At 39.5% G+C, this 19,972-nt stretch overlaps 4 protein-coding genes across 4 annotated transcripts; 1 reads left to right on the forward strand and 3 right to left on the reverse strand.

The window, feature by feature from the left end:
• Positions 1–2,124: 2,124 nt before the first annotated feature.
• On the forward strand, positions 2,125–5,215 carry LOC110769857 (uncharacterized). The gene is made up of 8 exons (XM_021973895.2): positions 2,125–2,279; positions 2,410–2,776; positions 3,333–3,509; positions 3,614–3,760; positions 3,877–3,978; positions 4,063–4,133; positions 4,245–4,312; positions 4,628–5,215. Exons 2-8 carry the CDS (start codon positions 2,540–2,542, stop codon positions 4,867–4,869), a joined length of 1,044 nt encoding a protein of 347 aa, XP_021829587.1. The 5' UTR covers positions 2,125–2,279; positions 2,410–2,539; the 3' UTR covers positions 4,870–5,215.
• Positions 5,216–8,751: 3,536 nt separating this feature from the next.
• LOC110769845 (MIZU-KUSSEI-like protein (Protein of unknown function, DUF617)) lies at positions 8,752–13,916 on the reverse strand. Its single transcript, XM_021973883.2, has 2 exons — positions 13,088–13,916; positions 8,752–9,859 (listed from the first exon to the last, which is right to left on the reverse strand). The coding sequence occupies exons 1-2, from the start codon at positions 13,822–13,824 to the stop codon at positions 9,751–9,753; spliced, it is 846 nt and encodes a 281-aa protein (XP_021829575.2). The 5' UTR covers positions 13,825–13,916; the 3' UTR covers positions 8,752–9,750.
• A 328-nt stretch (positions 13,917–14,244) lies between these two features.
• LOC110769852 (protein NRT1/ PTR FAMILY 2.8-like) lies at positions 14,245–16,789 on the reverse strand. The gene is made up of 3 exons (XM_021973892.2): positions 16,233–16,789; positions 15,862–16,079; positions 14,245–15,779 (listed from the first exon to the last, which is right to left on the reverse strand). The coding sequence occupies exons 1-3, from the start codon at positions 16,333–16,335 to the stop codon at positions 14,343–14,345; spliced, it is 1,758 nt and encodes a 585-aa protein (XP_021829584.1). The 5' UTR covers positions 16,336–16,789; the 3' UTR covers positions 14,245–14,342.
• A 129-nt stretch (positions 16,790–16,918) lies between these two features.
• LCD1 (reticulata-like protein, putative (DUF3411)) lies at positions 16,919–19,972 on the reverse strand. Its single transcript, XM_021973874.2, has 8 exons — positions 19,677–19,972; positions 18,825–19,521; positions 18,630–18,728; positions 18,104–18,324; positions 17,888–17,957; positions 17,725–17,804; positions 17,548–17,612; positions 16,919–17,340 (listed from the first exon to the last, which is right to left on the reverse strand). Exons 2-8 carry the CDS (start codon positions 19,416–19,418, stop codon positions 17,147–17,149), a joined length of 1,323 nt encoding a protein of 440 aa, XP_021829566.1. The 5' UTR covers positions 19,419–19,521; positions 19,677–19,972; the 3' UTR covers positions 16,919–17,146.

Below are 19,972 nucleotides of genomic sequence, written 5' to 3' on the forward strand. Positions count from 1 at the left end.
AAGAAGCCTAAATTTGCTGTGACCCATTATTCTTGCTTTTTATTTATTTTGGAAAAACTTTAAAATTTACTTCAACTAACAAATTGGGATTCTTATATACTTTATTTTCGGCTGGGAAAACTTAAGAGTGCTGCTAAACGAACCCTAAAATTAACTGAGTACACCCTATGATCTAAGTACACCCTAATATTTTAATTTTTATGTAAAATTAACTAAGTACACCCTATAGAACTACCACAAATACCCCTGGTACACCCTAATACTTGTAGTATTATTTTATAGTTGATTTTCAGCTTGATTTTTTTAAATAGTGTTTATAAATCTTTGACTTTTCATATGGATTTATGCTTCTACTAAAACTGTTGACACTTTTTTTTTGCAATTACAAGTTCTTGCAATCACCACCTCTTTCGTTAAAAACACAATATGACAAATGGGAAATTAAATACAAATGATCTCATAACATTTTTTGTTTTGGAAGAAGCCAAATGAGCAAAAAGCCATCATAATTACCCATGCACGAAGCTGAGACAAACGCATGGAGATTTATCCATGGCTCCAAAAAAAAAAAAGACATGCTTTTGGTTGTTCAGAGAGGGTCTAGGTAAGTCATATTGATTTTCATATTCATAAAGAAACATTGACTTTGACTTTGATTCGGTTTCTTTTCTTATTGCTGATTGGGTAATTAGGATGATAAAAGATTGTTGGAGCATAAACACAAAGAACAAGAAGAAAGAAACAGCACAGACGATTGCAAAAGGTTGGCAACCAAGTAATCCAAGTTGCCAAGAAATAGTTCTGAGAAGAAAGAAGGAAGGCTTCATCTGCTCCAAGCCATCTGACTCGCGGATCACTAAGATGGGAATCAAGTAATCTCTTGATTAGGGTTGAATATGTTTAATAAGGTGTACTTATTAAAATTATATTTGTTTCATAATTCCACATATCCTTTTTGGTCATTTTATTTAGGGCAAATCAGTAATTCAATATATATTTTTGTAGTATGGTGTACTCGGTTAATTTTAGGGTTCGTTTAGCAGCACTCAAACTTAAATGTCTCTTGGGTCACAACACCTTCTGGCTTCTCCTGTTGGTTACCGATTTCTTTTTAGTGGTTGTCGACTTGCTTTGATGGCATAATTTGTGTTTGTTGGATTATGTGGCATTTGTTATTTGCGTTAGGTTTCCTAATGTATTTTATGGGCTTTTGCCGTTTGTGGGATTTTTGCTTTTATATGGGTTTTATGCTTCTATGTGTGCAAAGCTTTATGCATTTTGTAACTTTTATAACTGTAATGGGCTCTATACCTTTTTTTGTGTTGCATTTGGTGTGAATTCAATTTTTTGAGTTCATTTTGGTGTAACTGGCTTTGACCTTTTATTTAATAAAAATTGATTTTTAAAAAGAAAAAGAAAAAGAAAAAGGGATTCTTATATACTTTCTTTTTGGCTGGGAAAACTTTGATGTCCGAGTATAACTTAAGCAAGACAATGATCACCCAAACCCAAACCCGAAATTGGAATTCGTTGCTATGCAATCTTCAACTTGGTTTAGTTCATACAAAACCCAATTTAAATGAGGATGATAGGTGAGCAGAAGGAAAGTCAATGAAACATGACAAACGTGTAAGGTTGGTCCAAAACACTTTGGCATGGCTGGGAATTTTCCTCGTTTGTAATGAGTTGCACGAGGACTAGGAAATGCGACAAGTATTTACAACGTACTTGTACGGAAAAGAACATGTCATAGTCAAGGCAGTATGGAAGGGTTGGTGCTAGTTGTGGGGAAATGACACTTCAGAAGACTTTAGAGGGACAATTGAAATATTTTATAGCTTGGTCATGTAACAAATTTTTAGTCCAACACGTTATTTTGAAATTTCCAATGTGTACAGGTTGTTTTGAAGTGCCCCGGATGTTATTCAAGACGGCTTCTTAGATATTGATGGTAATTAGGGTCACGTTTTATGTTTTTTTTTGTCGTCTTAAAAATTTCTAATGTAATTTTACATATCTTTCTTGTCTCTTGGGATTGTGTAAAAGTTCAAGAAACTAATTAAAAAATGAGGTACATTAGAATTAAAATTAAACCCAAAGTTTATAAATAGATAGAATTATTTCATAAACCCCCAAATTCTAAAGTTGAGTAAACAAAGGAAAGAAAAGCGAGAAGAGCATTTGGAAAGTTAGTAGTCTCATCGTCCATAGCACGCAGAAAAATGTTCCACATGTGTAGCGCGTCCACACTTATTTGGAAAACCAGTCTAAACCACAAGGTAAGTTAACTCTCTCCTCCTGTTAGGGTTTTCGCTTCTCTTCTCTCAGAAGGGTCTCTTTGGACTCTGTCTTCTTCTTCGTCGTAAGATTTTTCCAACTCCGTGACCACACAGTTTCACCCAATTTCAGATTATATAAGATTCTTCCAATATCACCCAAACCCATGCGAGATCAGCCAAGCTCGGCTCAACCCAATTTTACAGACGGGGAAAGATTGAAACTTGCGTAGAAATAAGATAGAGATAGAGGGTTTGTGAATATGGAAGCTCGAGTTGGGGTGGTAGTGGAAGGAAAGCAGAGAGCTTTAAATTCAGCTCAGGGAAGCGTGGTGGATGGAGGTGCCAGGAAATTTTTACAGCAACAGAGCCAAGCCAAGCAGTCTATGAATCAATCGGCTCAGGTAGGCACGGTGAACCAGCTCTTAGCTGGTGGTATTGCTGGGGCTTTTAGTAAAACCTGTACTGCACCTCTTGCTCGCCTCACCATCCTCTTTCAGGTTCTCTCTTATTCCTTTTGGTTTTTTTTTTTTTTTTGGCGCTAATTTAGCTGGTATTGTTTTGTGATATGGGTTTTGGTGGGTTTGTGTTTTCGAGCATTATTGATATTTGAGGAGTGGGATTTTTTGTCATAGGTTGGGGTTTGCTGAAAGAGTGTTCAAGTTGGGGCTCTGTTTTCTGATTTGGGATATAAAGTAAAGGGTTTTCTTTTTTGAATTTTAAATTTTAGTTTCTTGGTCGAGGGTTGAGAATTTGGCAAACGAAAATGTAGGACGTGTTGTGCTGAAGCTTAATTGCTTTTGTTTGGATTGATGTTAGTTAAAAAATGCTCATGGTGGGAAGCTCATTCCATTCCCATATGTGTTGAACCTGTTTATTTTGCTTTATACTTAAAGTTGGCTATCGTCCTTATTTTGCAATAAATTACCCAAAGGGTGGACAGCTCCACATCGTCGTGTGTTAGTATGGGGTTTCATTGCACTTTTCCTTTGATTGGTTACCGATGTTTGTTTTTGAAGGTGGTTAGTTGACTGTTCCATCATTTACTTCTATTAGGTGCAAGGAATGCACTCTGATGTTGCGGCATTGAGTAAGGCCAGTATATGGCATGAGGCTTCACGTATTGTAAACGAAGAAGGGTTTAGAGCATTTTGGAGAGGCAATCTGGTTACTATTGCTCATCGCCTTCCATATTCTTCCGTCAGCTTCTATGCTTATGAACGCTACAAACAAGTCAGTGAATACATGCCTTGGCTGAATTCTAAGCTTTTTGAATTGTCTGATGTTTTAGCCTTGCAGCATGCTTTTATTTCATCTGACCTGTTTTTATATGTCAGTTGCTGCATTCACTTCTTGGCGAAAATCTTAGGGGTAATGCAAGTACAGACATGTGTGTGCACTTTCTTGGTGGCGGGATGGCAGGATTAACCGCTGCCTCAGCCACATATCCACTGGATCTTGTGAGGACACGTCTTGCAGCTCAGGTACTGCTCAGATATTGCAGTTCTTGTTGATTAAGTTTGGTCTTAGGTATGATTTATTACTGTCCATCCGTTGTATTTTTCAGTTTGATTTTTATCAGTGTATTTGAATTTTGTAGAGAAATGCACTATACTACAGAGGTATTGGGCATGCATTTCATACAATTTGCAGAGAAGAAGGTTTTTTGGGATTGTATAAAGGACTTGGAGCGACACTGTTGGTATGCTTTATTATGAACCTGCACATTCTTCGTTGCTTTATTTTGTTAACACTAATTTCCATTTGGTTTATTCTTGTGGCACAGGGTGTTGGGCCCAGTATAGCAATAAGCTTCTCAGTTTATGAGGCTTTGAGGTCTTTTTGGCAGTCTGAAAGGTGAATACTGCATAATTGGTTGATTTGGGGCTGAATTTTTTTGAGTGATGTTTATTGCCCCTCTATTTGCTTGAGTTGTAATATTGTAGTTTTCAATTCTTCTGACCTCAGGCCCAATGATTCGACTGTCATGGTCAGTCTTGCCTGCGGCAGTCTTTCAGGCATTGCCTCATCAACAGGTAAGTGATCTGTGACATTTGGTGCTAGTTTGGACCATCAAAAGATGGATCGCTATATTAGAAAATTGATGATGCACAGTGGAGGATTTATTTCCACAAGGACAAATACTTTACAAATTAACAAAAACTTATATACTGATGTAGTTTATGAACAATACTCCTTGTACGATGCCTTTAAATCTCGTATAGTTTTCAGATACAGATAGATGACAAACTATGTTAGGACTTCCAATTGATTTGTTTAGGATCTAGCAATAAGAATATCAGATTTATTGTTCTTCTGTGTGATTATCTTTTGTCTTTTTGTTATTTCAGCAACATTCCCTCTGGATCTTGTGAGGCGAAGGATGCAGTTAGAGGGGGCTGGTGGTCGAGCTCGCATCTATAATACCGGCTTAGTTGGGACTTTTAAGCACATAATCCGGACTGAAGGCCTAAGGGGCTTGTATAGAGGGATTCTTCCAGAATATTACAAGGTTGTCCCCAGTGTAGGCATTGTCTTCATGACTTACGAGACACTGAAAATGCTTTTGTCGCGCATCCAAACAAGTGACTAGTTGCCTCTAAATTTCCCATTTTCTTCTGTTGGTCATGCCATGGAATTCGCAAACTCACTGGGGTTTCCAACATATGAAGGTAGGGAAGAGGATAAAGTTGGTTAAACACACAACATAGGTAGAAGAATAGTTGTGGTAGTTGAGAAATATTTGGTGGTAAATTTTGCTGTTGCTGCCATGTGACCATATTTATTTCTGTATAGGAAGTTTAGTTAGCTGCATGAGTCACAACATGCTCCCATTTTGATATAATTAGGTAGCAACCTAAGTATTCATTGATGATTACCATCGTTAACAATTTTGTTGTTCCAGCTTCTTTGTTATGTTCAATTTTTATTTCATTTTATTGAAGTCTACAGTCAAATGACATGTTAAAGCTGTTATGAACTGTTGCTGAGTATCAAGATGATACTATTTTTGGAAAGCTATGTAGAAGAGGGAATTTTATATATTTATTATACCTGAAGACTTGAGAGCTGACTGGAATTGCCAGCAATTTCTTCGTTTTACATATTGTGACCAATCCTCTTGAATGCTTGGTTGGTTTGCTTTTAATGGTATGAAACATCATATGTTGTAAGAAGCATAAGCCTAAAAGTAGTTTAAACTTTTTGTGTTTATTGTCCCCAACAATCTTGGATCTCCAATATCATAATTTGTTTTCTTCTCTTTAACCGTCTGCATCTTGCATAAAAGCTTGTGAGAAGTTTAAACATGCATGCATCGTTAATCGAATTGTTATCTTCCAAGTTGCACATAAAAGTTATTTAAGCAATACAGTAGAGGTGTGTTGCAAACTAGTGGTCTCAAATTCGAACCCTCATGTCACGTTGGCAATGTGTGTGAGAAAATTCCCACCCCCATCTTAACTTTGGCGAAAGTCAGGTGAATTCCCAAACGGTAAACTTGGAAAACAAACGCCAGAAAAAGAATAGAAAACAAGCAAAAGAGTTTCGGGGAAACTTGTTAACTTTTCTTTTAAACTGCTACTCAAGGGTTTCAGGGATTTTGATGAAAGGTTCGGTCGTGCATGCTCATCACGTTCTTAAGATTTCTAAGTAAACCAAGCAAAATGAACGATAAGAGATAGTCATTAATGCCACATACATCTCAAATCGAACTTTGTATATGACAGAGAGAGAGGGGAAAAACTCGCAGAAATTCTAAGAACAAAGGTTTACACTTTTACACTTGATTTTCGGGATATATTCTCTAATTATTTTTCATATAATCATAGTAAGATTCTTCTTTATTCATCTCATGAGAATTGCTTTAATATACTCATCGGATTGTTGCAATCTCTCTCCAAATCAACAAAATATTTTCAATTAGACTAAATAGTTAATCTAGGATCATGATGGTATTTAACTTTTAATCAGACACCAATGGTGGTGGACATTTTATTAATTTAGATTTGTTGGAATTACTATTAAGCCAAAAAAAGAAAAAAGAAAAAAAAGAATAAAAAGTTCATAATTGGTAACCCAAGAGCTGAGAGAAAAGGATCAGATCACAGAGAGATGCCATTGGCAAAGGAGCTTTAAGGTTTGATTCAATTCTCCTCTGCTTTGCATGAACCTATAAACAATACAAAACTGGCCCCACATTGAATACCAAGTGTGAAGAACACATGGAGGGTGTTTGATTGGTCCTTGCTGGCATTGCTCATCATGCTTATGCAACTCTTATCACTCAAAAGGATTCTCACCATTTTCTTTTTTTGGACAGATATTTGGATCTGCAAAATAACTTGGAATATAATCTAATTTCATTTGAGTGAAAATAAAAGTGTTGGATATCATTTTCATGGTCCTAGAGTTAGAGGGCCATGGTGGGAATATGTAGTATTGTCTGGAAATTGGCATCACAGCACAATATTATTATTGCATATATGCAATATAAAAATACGTACATATCAGCAATAGTTTCAGGGAAGCTCCTATCATAAGTTTTATACTTGTGGAAAAAGTAACCCAATTTGGCATCTATTCTCATGTCGAGAGAGAGAGAGTTGCAGATTTAGGCAATCAAAAAATTATCAGGAGGGACCATGACTGGCTCACATTTTAGCCATACATCTTCCAGAACCACAAAAAAAAAAAAAAAACTCAATCCTTGCCATTGTTTTGGCCTAAATAATGCATGGTCTAGCCATTTTCCATGCCACTCGAGCAATTTGCATGCAGCTGAGCCAGAACACACTAATTAATTTTTGTTGTGCCAATCATTGATATTGCATGCTGTGACAAGACCAGCAGTTTTGTCTTAATGTTTTTATGCAGAAACATGCTTTATGTAAGTGAAGTTGAGGTTCCACTCCAAAATCATGGTATTAGAGCAAGACTTTACTTGTTGGGCCACGTCACCCAATATGTGTTGTCCATGTATTAGGCTTAAAAGTTCGCCATACATGCCCACTGTTGAGAGTGTTCGTCCCACATTGAAAAATTAAGGGACTTAACTTGGGTTTATATCCCATTATCAATTGGTTTTGGGGTTGAACTTCAACTTCCTTCATTTTGCATGCTTTAGAGTGGAAATAAGTAATGGGGTTTTACTTGCATTTGCTTAATAAGGTTTCCACTGGCTAGCTTACAGGCCAGTGACATTTTTTTAAACTGAAAATGGACACTGAAAATAGGCTTATATTGGCTAGACTTTATGATAATTTGGTAATCTGTTAGCCAAGATTTAAAAAGAAAATTATCTGTAGCTATCTATCTCAAGCTCCTGCAACCGAAAGCTCTGAGTTGGGGGATAATAAGGCACCTTTCATTTCAGTAGCCGAGGGAATAAATTATGCTGCTGCTAAAAGCTGATTGAGACCATGAAATCTGCTGCAACATGTAAATGTGGTACCGCTTTCCTTTTCAGTTCATCAGCTTTGAAAGAGAGAGCTTAGCTATTCTTGAAGAATACTGAACAATACTTACTATTTTTGGGGCTGTTTCAAGCCCAGTATTGATAACAATCTTACAAAAAAAAATTTGTTGAGAATCTTTTATATTAGCCAGAGGAGATCTCTAAATTCTCCTCAAAAAGCAGTCAAGGAAGAGACATCATTGTTTTTTTGAAAGTTCATGTGCCTACCTTTACCTTATCATTTGCTTTATTTATACACCCTCGTTATTTTAACATATACTTGCAGAATATACCGTCACCACTATAAATACAGAATGCCATCATGCAGATTGGCCTCACACCTCCTTGCTACCAAACCTTCTCCTATTGAACTATATTTTGTTTCTTCTCTATCATCTATTCTTCATTAATCATTTCTTCATAGAGTTGATACAACGATATTGGGTTAGGATTGGGTAATCTGCATCCTGAGGTTTAGATCAGCACATATACTTGTTGTATCTGGTCCTTGGGATGCGGATTACCTCGTCCTCACCGCCAATGCAAGACTTGTTAATCTCATGAAGCTAAAGTACCTGATGCACGTTTTGGTTCTTTTATGTTCTTTGTTTCTCTATTTTCAGGTCACATCCCTTACATTGCTCAGGCGATCCCTTATGTTCTCTGCAATCAGGATTGAACACGAGCTTCAAAAAATCGATATCATTGCCCAGGTGAGGTGCTGGCTTACTGTAGAGGTCAGATTGCTGTGCACTGATCAACTTTTCTGTTTGTGGTACGTTTCAACTAGTGAGATTTTTGTGTACTCTGGTAATTAGACCAACAGTAGTTAATCTAATAAGCATAAGAATGTGCACATTCTCTTATGCTTATTAGAGAATTACTCATTGGACGAAACTTTTTGTATCTATCTGCAAAATTATCAGCAAATTTTTAGATCTTGAAATTAATTTGATGGCTACTTAAATTTGTAGTATACCTTTTTCAAGTGATGCAGCACCCTTGAAGACTGATTCACAGTACACGAAATTTTGGTTGTAAATTATGTTGGCAGGCCGCTTTCGATTATTGTATCAAGAGCTTTTAGGCAAGCTTGTTGCGTTGGACTACCATAAATTCATCTGGTTTTCCAAAGCCACCCAAAAGCATGGATTTTTCTCTTGGATGTCAGAATCAATATATGCTCTTTTTAAGGAATGGGGAAGAACCTAATAGCCTCTCTTTTATTGATTTTGTTTTGGTATATAGTTACGGGAACACCTGTTTTTCCATTGCAGATACAATAGTTACGGGAAGAACCTAATACTTCGATTGAAGCTGCTTGGAATGTTATCAAGAAGTTTGTGATTCAAACATAGACAGAATCTCTCAGTTCAAGGGCACACTTGACATTTATGACATCAGACATGCCTTGGGACGGTCATATCTACTGTATCGAGATGAAAAGGATTTACAGTCCAAAGAAGAACAATCTTTCAAATTGGATTTCTGTTAAGGAAAAGATAGTCTATGATGTTCAACCTAAAGTACTAGCAGAATGGGATAATATTCCTGATTCTTCTCTTAAGAGGCAATACTCACACATGTTGTACAATCTTTTGTATTTTATTTCAACTTAGCTGGATGTTCTGTCTGTTCCAGTGTCTTGTTGCAGTTTTTTTTTTTTTTTGGTGTCATACTGTATTGTTTTCTTGTTATATAAAATTTCTGGTCTATAATTGAAAAAGACAAAAAAGGCAAGGCATGATCTATGCCGGCTGTAGCTGAAGACTACTAGTTGAGGCATGCAATTGACCCTTCGTTGATTTGGATTTATGTCACCCTAATTTAATAAAATTTACTTTCCTTCTAAGATTGAACACCCCTAGCATTTGCCAAGTTCCAACTTCTCTTGCTGGCAAATATTCGATAAATTGTCTTATGCATCATCACTGTCTTGGCGTTCCATCTGCAGCACACCAATAGCTTCTTCCCTGCTTTCAGTAGAGTCTTCGCCATCCTTGAATATGAGAAACTCCATCATCTCCACATGGAAGAAAATGAAAGTCCCACACAAATGTGTGATGCAAGATCCAAAGTTTTTGCCAACCACACAGTGCCAGGCAGAGCCATAAGCTTCATCAAACTTCTGTTTAGGAGAACAAAAGCTTAAGGAAAACAGTGGAAGAATTCACAAACAATGATAAGAAGTCAGCTCCCTTAGCATAAAAAACAACTTTTATCCAATACCGTAAAGTGTGTTACATCAAGGGTGTTAAAACTTAAAAGGTTTTTTTTACTGTAGTGTCAAATCCCATGACTGGTTGCTTGAGTCAATGATTATACATGAAAAGTGAAAGTTACTACAGTAAATGACATCTTGCAGCTAAATTCATGTTAGCCAATCCCACAAATCCCAGATCAACCGGGATACATCCTAACCGCATATTTGGGAAAGTGCATTTTCCAGACAGAAAGTAGGAGGTGGAATATATGCTTTAGCCGTTGGTGAGATTCAATCTAAAGCATAATCTAACCTCCCCCATACAGACCGGGAACAAACATAAAAAAAATAGCACACCAAACCTACTTATTTAGTTTAATTAGGCTGCTACTTGAACCAAAAGTAAAGCTTTTCTCCAGACATAAAGGAAGTTATACAGCCTTAAACATGCTATTTGGAGCCTAAAGTGGTAGCTGAGATCGGAAACTTTGGTAATGTTATCCAAATATGTCATATTAAATTGGTTGTTTTAGCTCCTCTGGGAATCACTGCCACTATGCCTTGCTGCTGTTTGTGCCTAATAAATCACGGCCATGAGCTGGCCGAAGGAGCCCCCTTTCTCGGCCCTGGCACTTGCTCGTAAAACTGAAACGCATCGTTTCAACAAGGTGCTTTGCCTTCCTGAAGACAAAAGAAAAATACCAAGGCATGATCATCTCGGCCTCGAGTGCAGGCCGAGGCCGAGGCCAAGCAAAATCGCGGCAAGAAATATTAAAGTCAGATCATCACGTGATAGCAGGGACCCATGCTTCATTTAATGAAGTAGCGCCTATTTAATGCAGCAAACCCACTGGCCACAAATAAGCATTTAATGCATGAGGGAAGGTGGGAAGTGACTGAAGTCAGGTTGTGGCGACATAAGACAGAGTGATTAGACGTAGACATTCTCACAAGAATTCTTGCAGCTTGAGAGATTAGGTCACCAGCTATCAGAGCAATAAATGTGTCTCCACGGCCAGCTGCGCAGAAACCACGATTAGGGCGGCGGCCGAGATTCACCAGGATTTATGGGGTCACACCACTATGCTTCACGATCCCAAATGTCGATTGGACACCCACTTGCGCTAATCAGACTCCACTATGCGTAAATTCAGCCTCGATTACTCATCCATGAACTCTTCCTATAAATACAAGGCTCGAGCTACATTCAACGGGTTCAAACACCAAACCAAAGCCTCCCACAGAGCAACTTATTTTTTCCTGTAATGCACTTTCAATATCTTTACTTGCTTTCCTAGGAGTAGTGTTACACTGTAAGGAAAATTCATTCATCAATATATCATACGACCCTTGATTTTCAAGGCGTCGGAGCACCATCTCTGTTGTTCGTTCCCTCACCCCATATATCATACGACTGTCGCTCCCTGAGCGACGCGCCGGAGCACCGCCCAAAACCCACCACCAACACCATCACTCAACGGCCTTGTAGTTCAGGCCGTGAACCTAATAGCCGAGACTAGTTCCTCTCTCGGCTATAATCGTTTGATTAGAAGACGAGTTCAAACAGGCGCACCACTGATCCATCCTACACTCATCAATATCTCGAAGCACGGTAGACCGTGCTGGCACGCCCGCGCACAACCGCACCGCACCCAAAAGCAGGAAACCGCATGTCAATGCATATCCACTCGGCCCGGAACTCCAGGCCGTGAGATTTGCGCGACAGACAGCTGCAAAGTTAGCGTTTGGATCCCTTCTACCCCGCATTGCTTTTGAAAAGAAACCACTTTTTCTAATCTTGCCTTGCTCCACACATCGAACCCTTTTGATCACATAATTAGCTTTGTCGTTTTGTGGCATTTTAAAAATGAGCAGACAAAAGATATGATGACAATCTCAGATCACTTTTCTAATCCTTCTTTTCTACTGTTTCATAGGAGTATCCATATATATAAAAAACCAAGTCAAGAATATTTAAGCTTGAGGGTGAAAATAATTGAAACCTGTTTGATATGGTGAGCAATGGATCTACAGTCAGAAACTTCATGGAGATCAAGAGCCTTGTAAGCCAACTCCATGGCATGGCTTTGCATGGCATGTGGCATATCTGTTTCTCGCACCACAGCTTTTCCTTCCAGCATCTTATCTAGTGAGAAATGGGAAGCAAGATGACTTCTTACACAGATTGATGTGCTGCAGAAGCTTCTAATTAGCACACATATATATACAGATTATAAAGAAATTAGGCAGAAATAATGATATAATTAGGTGGTGGAGGTTTAATGTTGTATTATGGCATTAATTTTGAGCCTCAAAAATCCCATGGTTTGTCTTTTAGATGAAAGTGTTAAAATCAGAACAGTTGTGCAGAAAATATCTAAGTTGGTAACATTAGAATTTGCGGAAGAGTTACTAACACAAGTGACAGGTGCCTTGTTATTTGGTTCATTCTTTGTAGCTTAGTTTGAAACTTCAAAGTGGTCCATAGTTGTATTCTTGTACAGACATGGCCAAATTTTTCAGAGAATCAAAACCCCTGAAATTCTGAAAACACAAGGCTAGGAACATTCAAAAAACTTAACATCAGTTGACTGCAATGTTTATGAACCCACATCAGTCACACTATATCAATCTGCACTCTGTTTTTAATACTTAGATCATACATGGACGGCTGAGATAGATGCAAAATATAATCTTTATCCACTTAAGTTGATCATTGTGTCTAGTGCCATGAACATAGGGAATTAAGGTGCAAAAGTAAGAAATGATCTGAAATTTCATTGAAATTTTGAATTCTGTTGATCACTTCTGAGATGAAATGATACGCAATGTACAGTTGATATTGCTGGAATTAGCTAGCCCCCTCAAAAACCAAAAACTAATCAATCTAGGGAGAGAGATAATTGCCAACCCCTGCTATCTCTACCCAACCCCTCAAAGAAAAAAAGAATTTCTCTTCCAAGAAGATTACAAAAATCCCAAATTCCCAACAAGGATTTTCCAAAAATCCATAGCTACAGCAAACACCTAGTTTTCACTTTCCATTTCAACAGTTCCCAGAAAAGGAAAAGAAGAAATAACCAGAGAGACCCATAATAATTAAAATAAAAATGTGATTTTGAACCTTGAGCAGAGTCTCATGAGTGCCTGGACCTAAGCAAGAAGACACTGAGTTCTTGACCCGGGTACTGATCCGGGTTAATCAGATGAAACGACTCCGAGTCAGCGCTCCCCACCACGTGCTCATAGTTAGCCCTCATATACATCACCTCCTGACCGGACTCCGACTCCAACCCGTACCCGGTCGGCATAACCCCGGCGCCGACCGTCGTCGACTGCATCGTCTTCAGCATCAATTTCACCTTATCGCTCGCTCTCCTCCTCGCCGCGAACCCGAGTTGGCGGCCGTTGCAGTGGACGGTCCAGAGCGGGACGGAATGGAGCGGACACGTGGCGAGCTGGGACCGGCCCGACTCGTCGCACTCGAGGGTTACACGGACGAGGCCGAATCGCATCTCGTTGACGAGCTGGTGGGTCTTGATGGAGAGCTCGAGGAGGAGGGTGGGTTTGGTGGAGAGGCGGTCGTGCTGGATGCAGAACCACACGTGGCCGAGGCGGTGGCCGAAGATGGTGCCGATGACCATGGATTTCGAGGAACGAGGCTGCTGGGGCGCGATTATCGAGACAGCGTCATTCTCGGTTGTGGGTGAGGAAGATTGCGAATCTTGGTCTCGTGGGTCGTGGGTTTTGGAGGCGGTGGCGTCAATGTCGTCGAGGTCGTCGCGCAGGGAAGTGCTCAGGCGTTTCTTGGTGCCGGCGGAGTGGGTTGTTTTCTTGGTGGGGGAGAAGCAGGGGATGATAAATCGACGGAGGGCGTCGATCTTGGTCATGGTTTTGGTTGATTTGGGGTTGGTTTCTTGGGATTTGGGTTTAGGGTTCCAACTTTCAATGTCGAAAGGTTAAGTCTTGGATTCTCTGAGAGGTTAGGAACTCTGGTGTTGTACGGTGTGTGCAGAGAGAAATATATATGTATACAGAGGCTGCGCGGGAAAGTATCAATGTCAATATAGCCGTTACAATTTTCCTTCTTCTAGCAGTGAAGCCTTACAAAATATGACACGTGGTATATCCTAGCTTCGGCCACGTGTAAAATATTGTTTACTATAAGATTCATTAGGAAACTATTACAGTGTTTTTTTTAATTATTAATTTGTTTACCCCAAAAGATTAATAAATGTTGTTCTAGCTGACCCGCTGCTGCTGGTGTAATGTAAAGATATTTACTTCTACAACACATGCTTTGAGGTTTTCAAACGTTCTTGGTATTTGGAGAATCAAATCAGTAACATTACATGAAAAAACAAACAGGACTATAAAAACTCTAGGCAATATCTGTAATCTACAAAACCTACAACCCTTTTTCAGTGTCTACGGGGTCATAGTTAGCTTGGTTTTCGGAATTTTCAACAGCTACTGCATCGGACAGATAATGGCGGGCATAGAAATGGAAATACACGAAATTTACGAATCCGAGGGCGGCTATGGTGTAATAGTAGTAATCAAGCCTGTTCTTGTTCAGATCATTGCCACCCAACCATGATGAATTGCCATTCAAGCCACTCACTTTTTTGACGATTAAGATGAGAAGGGAGGTTAGGTAGCTTGCCATGGACAAGCTGAGAAAGAAGACTGCCCCAGCAAAAGTCCTCATGCTCTGTGGCCACTGCACGGTAAGTAGTTCCATCAAGGAAATTGCAGCAAAAGCTTCAATCAGACCAGATAATGCGAATTGTGGCACGAGCAATGCAACCGTTATAGGTGACTCGAAAGTCCCGTGCTTCAGAGCTGAGTTCCGGCGCTTCATCTCAGTAAGTCCGGCCACCACCATGCACAGAACTGACATCACAATGCCAATCTTAAACCTCTGCTCCATTGTCAACCTTCCGCTTTCATTCTTGTTCCTTTTCTGCATTTGAGGAATGTAGAGGCTCTCGTATATGATGATCCATATTGAAAGTGCAATCATTGGTGCTAGCCCCATCCAGGCTGGTGGAATTTGGAATTTGGGTCCAATTGCTTTGTTCATCTGAATTGCTTGAAAGATCCCAAAAGAATTCATTTGGTTCATGCCTATGAAACAAAAAATTCCAGTTATCCAAACAGGCAATATCCACACCACAGATTTTAGTTGCTCAACTTGCCGCACACTGCATAATCTCCAACCATTTGTAGGCTTGCCTTGGCTGTCCAATTCACTAGGGTCCATAATCATAGCAGCCTTATCAATGAACTTGAGTCTGTCCGTGCGAGCTGCCGTCTGAGACTCTGATCCAATTGGAGGAGGATCATAAAACAACTTCCCTGAAGTTTGTCCTGCATTAGAACCATATTTTCTGCAGGTAGCTACTACAACCTTGATAATGTCGGTGAAGACGCTTCCTTGGGGCTTTATGCGTATGTACAACTTGGTTCCTAGCAAGAAAATTATTATGGAGAGACCAAAGCAGGCAGTTGGTATGGCAAAACCCAAAATCCAGCTGACATTGGTCTGAATATAGACGACTCCGGTGAGAGCTATGAGGAGGGCTACAGTGAACAGGAGGTACCACCAATTGCAAAAGCTGTCTAGCTGTGCTCTTCCTATCTCTGTTTTGGTGTCAAACTGATCAGCTCCAAAGGCAATGTTGCATGGTCTAAGGCCTCCAGATCCAACCACTAGCAACCCGAGACCCGAATAGAGGACGGCTATCTGCCAAGCAGTAGGTTGTGGGCATTCGGTTTGTCCTTTGCAGGCAGAGGGAGTTAATTCGTGTAAACCTGCAGTTAAGGTCAGGGTCCCCATTCCCTGCCAGATTGAAATCACAAGTGTTCATAGATCCTTAAAAAATTCATTCAATGAATATCAAATTCTATTTATAGATTCTTACCAGGAGGGATGCTATTGAGCTAAAGAGAAGAGTATAGAACTTTCCAATGTAAGTGTCAGCAACGAAAGCACCAAACAACGGTGCAATGTTGCACGAACCAGACCAGATGTTGAACACATTAGCCGAAACCACATTATCCAAGTTGTACTTTGTATGCAGATACATCACCAAATTTGCAACCACACTCATGGAAGCCATCTTCTCAAACGTCTCATTCCCTTAAAAAACACAAATCGTAACAGTCAGAACTGATCCAACTATGTCTTCATTAAGAAAACGCGGGGGGTCCAATCCCCCCATATAAAATCATTATAGAAATGATAAGAAAAGATCAACATAAAATGAAAAGCTTGCCATGAAAAAGAATTTACCAAGGATGTATCTGACGGCTCTCCATCCTCCAACTGGTGTTTTGGGAGGAGGGGATTGACTGTCAAGCCCTCCTTCTGATGAAGAATGCGTCGCATGCTCCATCGTTCTCAGTCTCCCCTCCTCCTACTTTCTTCCCTCTTTGTTCTCTCAGTAAGAATCTTTCTTGCATATATGTGATCTCTGTAAGTTATGGTTTGTTTGAGTGACAACTCACATTAACACTTATATTTGCTCCATGCGAATGCTGCGGGTAAAGGTTATCCTATTTTTAGCTGATTGCTCATAAAATCAAGGGAAGTGCAAAATACTTTGTAAACTGGTGACATGTCTTAACAAATTTCTCCTCCCAAAATAGGGACAACTGGAGCTACCAAAGTTCACACACAACGTATTAAACCTTTTCAGTTTTTTTATTTTTGTCCTCCTTTTAATTCTCAACTGAAGGCTGTTTCCCAACTACACTGGTAGTCTGCTTTTCTCACCTCCCTTAAAAAAATTGATCCCTATTTTTTTTTTTTTTAACCGTTATGGAGCATCAATGAAGACAGAGCTGCATTTTGCTGAAGTGAGCCTTTTCTTTTCTAAGCGGCTTAAATGAAAATTCGAACACATCACTTGCAATGCAGTTACAAGAACTTCAAGAACAGTGCCAATTTGGACTGTTCACATCTGCACAGGCAAAAAATGCATGGAACTAAGGTTTTATTATCCGCATAATCTATAAATGCAGCCATCATGATTGTCAATAGGAAAAAGTACAAGACTTTCTACTCAGCATTTTTCATACTACACATAAAAGCATTGAGGACGAAACTAATCCTAAGGGGATGGAAAGCTTTTGAGGGACCGAATTTCGTTGGCGATTTTGTGCTTCTTGTGTATTTGAGAACCTCTCCTTCTAAAGCTCATGAAGTTATTGAACCCCACTCCATCTAGCCCAGTCCACGAACTGCATTCCACCATAGATGTTGTTGGCAAACCGTACACCAACCGTGAAAGCCAATGCGACGGGCGGGATCTGCTTTGCCATAGGCGATGCCTCTACCAAGCGTTCAAGTCCATTGATGATCTGATAGCGGGTGTTGGAAGAGACAGCAAGGAAAACACCTGGTAGTTTGGGGGACAAAAAGAAAACCGAATTATTGAAATAGACTACACAAGTGACAGCAAATGTCAACCAGAACCATATGAAACTGAAACATAAGGGAACCAAAAATGCTGATACACTCATGGAAGTAAAATTCATCCCAATATCATAACAAGGTAATAAAGCTGACAACCTATAACAACTGTAAATGATGAAGTAATGCATACCCCAAAGAACTGCACTCTTAATTAGAGGTGGTACGGGTATGTCCTCTTCTGATTTCTTTACACTCCTGACATTTAGAAAATAATTTGGTAAGCAATGATGCAAATCAAGAAAGCTGCTGGAGTTGCGCAAGCAAGCATGTGCGCACACAAAGAGAGTCTGTCTAGATAGAAGTGTACCGCTTGGCCGTCATGATTAAGTTTGCAATTCCTTGTCCAATGATACCACATCCAAAGCCTACTGTGCCATACAAGATGCCCTGAAAACAGAAAGGTTGAATCAACAAATATAATGAACCAAGACATAAAAATATCATTTGGTTAAGATATGTGTAAATCTTACCTTAAAAAAGTAAGTTGCAATTCTCTGATTTGCAGAATATCTACACCCTGGCCTTTCAGCTTCAAATACACTGCATAAGATGATCGCTTAAGAAACTTAATAAATACCCATTATTTTCTAAAGCTGCAAGTAGATGTGACAAGTATGAGTATCAAATACTATTAGACGTGAATTGATATTTAGGTTTGAGTATTGTTTTTGGCATGAGCTATTGACCTGCTAGGGAGAGCTCCATAAGAATGCTGCAAGCGCCCAAGGAACCCTTTTGATAATGATGGTTGCCCAATACGAGCATAGGGTGCCAACATCCCAACCAAAGCAACATTAACCACCACCCCAACCAAAAGATCTGCAACATACAGCTCAAATTCTGCCCAAAAATCTTTGCCCCTCTTTTGAACTTCCGCAAATGTAGCACAACAAGAATCAATGACTATCTGCATTGCAGTGGTCAATATCATTATATATAATAAAATGGGGCACTGGAAAAAGAATCTATGATTGACAAAAATTTAGCCACAACTTTGATGCATAGGAATTTACTATGCATGTGCCCCTTTAGGGGATATCTTATCACAAAAAGTGAACCTGGTTTGTACAGGAGCCAAATTATATTCATGGGGAGCCAAGATGGGAGTAATCACATATTAGAGTTGATAATATTCCCTGTTCTCACCATCTTACATCTATCATGTAACCAGATGAATAATTTGTGTAAAGTTACATCAAGACAAGCACAAACCTCTGTTCCAATTTTGAAGAGAAATGACGGATCGGCTAGCATTCGATCACGAAGCATAGAGCATGACTTCATTAAAAAGCCTAGAGGCCAGGCTGACCCCTACAATTTAAATGTCACACCATATTAGGAGAAAGAATCACTGATGCTGAACACATTGATAGATAATTGCTGAATAGAAACTTAGTACAGCTTTACCTGCAAATCCAGATATCTAAGGAGAAGCACTTTTCTAATTCCCACACTCTTGGCAGCCTCTATCATATCCGAGGGAAGACTAGCCCCTCGAGCCTCTGTCTCTTTCATAACCTCTTCAAATTTCATAAGTGGCCCAAACTCTTCTTCTTCTTTATCATCCCCATCATCGTCACCACCACCACCACCCCCTCCTCCTCTACCATTAGTGTATTTCCCATCACCACCACTACCATCAAGCACACCATTCTCGGTTTTTGATCTATGCTCATTCTCCAAAATCCTCGTTTCCTTTCCTACAATAACATCAGCTCCCTCATTTGAAACCGTTACTGCTCCCAACTCAGAGTGTGATTCAGCCTGAGGCTGAGACATACTCATGACCATAAAATTCCGGTCTTTCTTCACCGAAAAGGAATTGACCCCATGTCTAAAGCGATTGTTCCTACAGAACACGGGCAAAGCTACCTCCTTTGCATCACTCCTAAACCTTACGCCATCAAAAATCAAATTCTGGCTCCACATCTTCCTCAAAACGACCTCGTTCCTCAAGGTTACAACATTCGATATTCCGAAGCTCGAAGAACAACCCGCCATATATGTCTTTCAAGAAAATCGAAAATTTCCCACTCGATAATACAAACTCAGAGAAGTCGACGAATTAGTAGGCAATCGCCACCAACACAAAGCCCTTAGCAAGCTAATGCAATCAAATCACACAAAATAAACTTATATACATATATATTCACATAATCGCAGCTGATTAAAACCAAAAATCTACAGAAAATGAAGCACCACAATCAGCCATAACTACTAAAGTAAAGAATGAAAGTACAACTCTTGTGAAGTTCATACCTTTGCACAACAATTTTTGGTTGCAGTCCGAACTTTACAGCGAGAGATAATTGTGCGGGAAAACGGAGGAAAGTGAGAGGGAAAATGAGGGAAAGTAAGAGGAAGGTGGCTTGTTTGGTTGGAGAGAAAGTTGAGGCTTTTGGTATTCGATTCTGCAAGCTGGGATGTTTGGTGCGTGAGTGAGTGAGTGAGGGAAGCGGAGACGCGAAAAAGAGACGTTGAGATTTTTGCTTTTTATTTTTTATTTTTTTCTTTGACCTTTTGGGGGTTTTCCAGTTTTCTACCGGTGGAGGCTG

Source organism: Prunus avium, chromosome 6, assembly GCF_965620075.1.
Source record: "Prunus avium chromosome 6, drPruAviu1.hap1.1, whole genome shotgun sequence".
Taxonomy (NCBI): Eukaryota; Viridiplantae; Streptophyta; class Magnoliopsida; order Rosales; family Rosaceae; genus Prunus; species Prunus avium.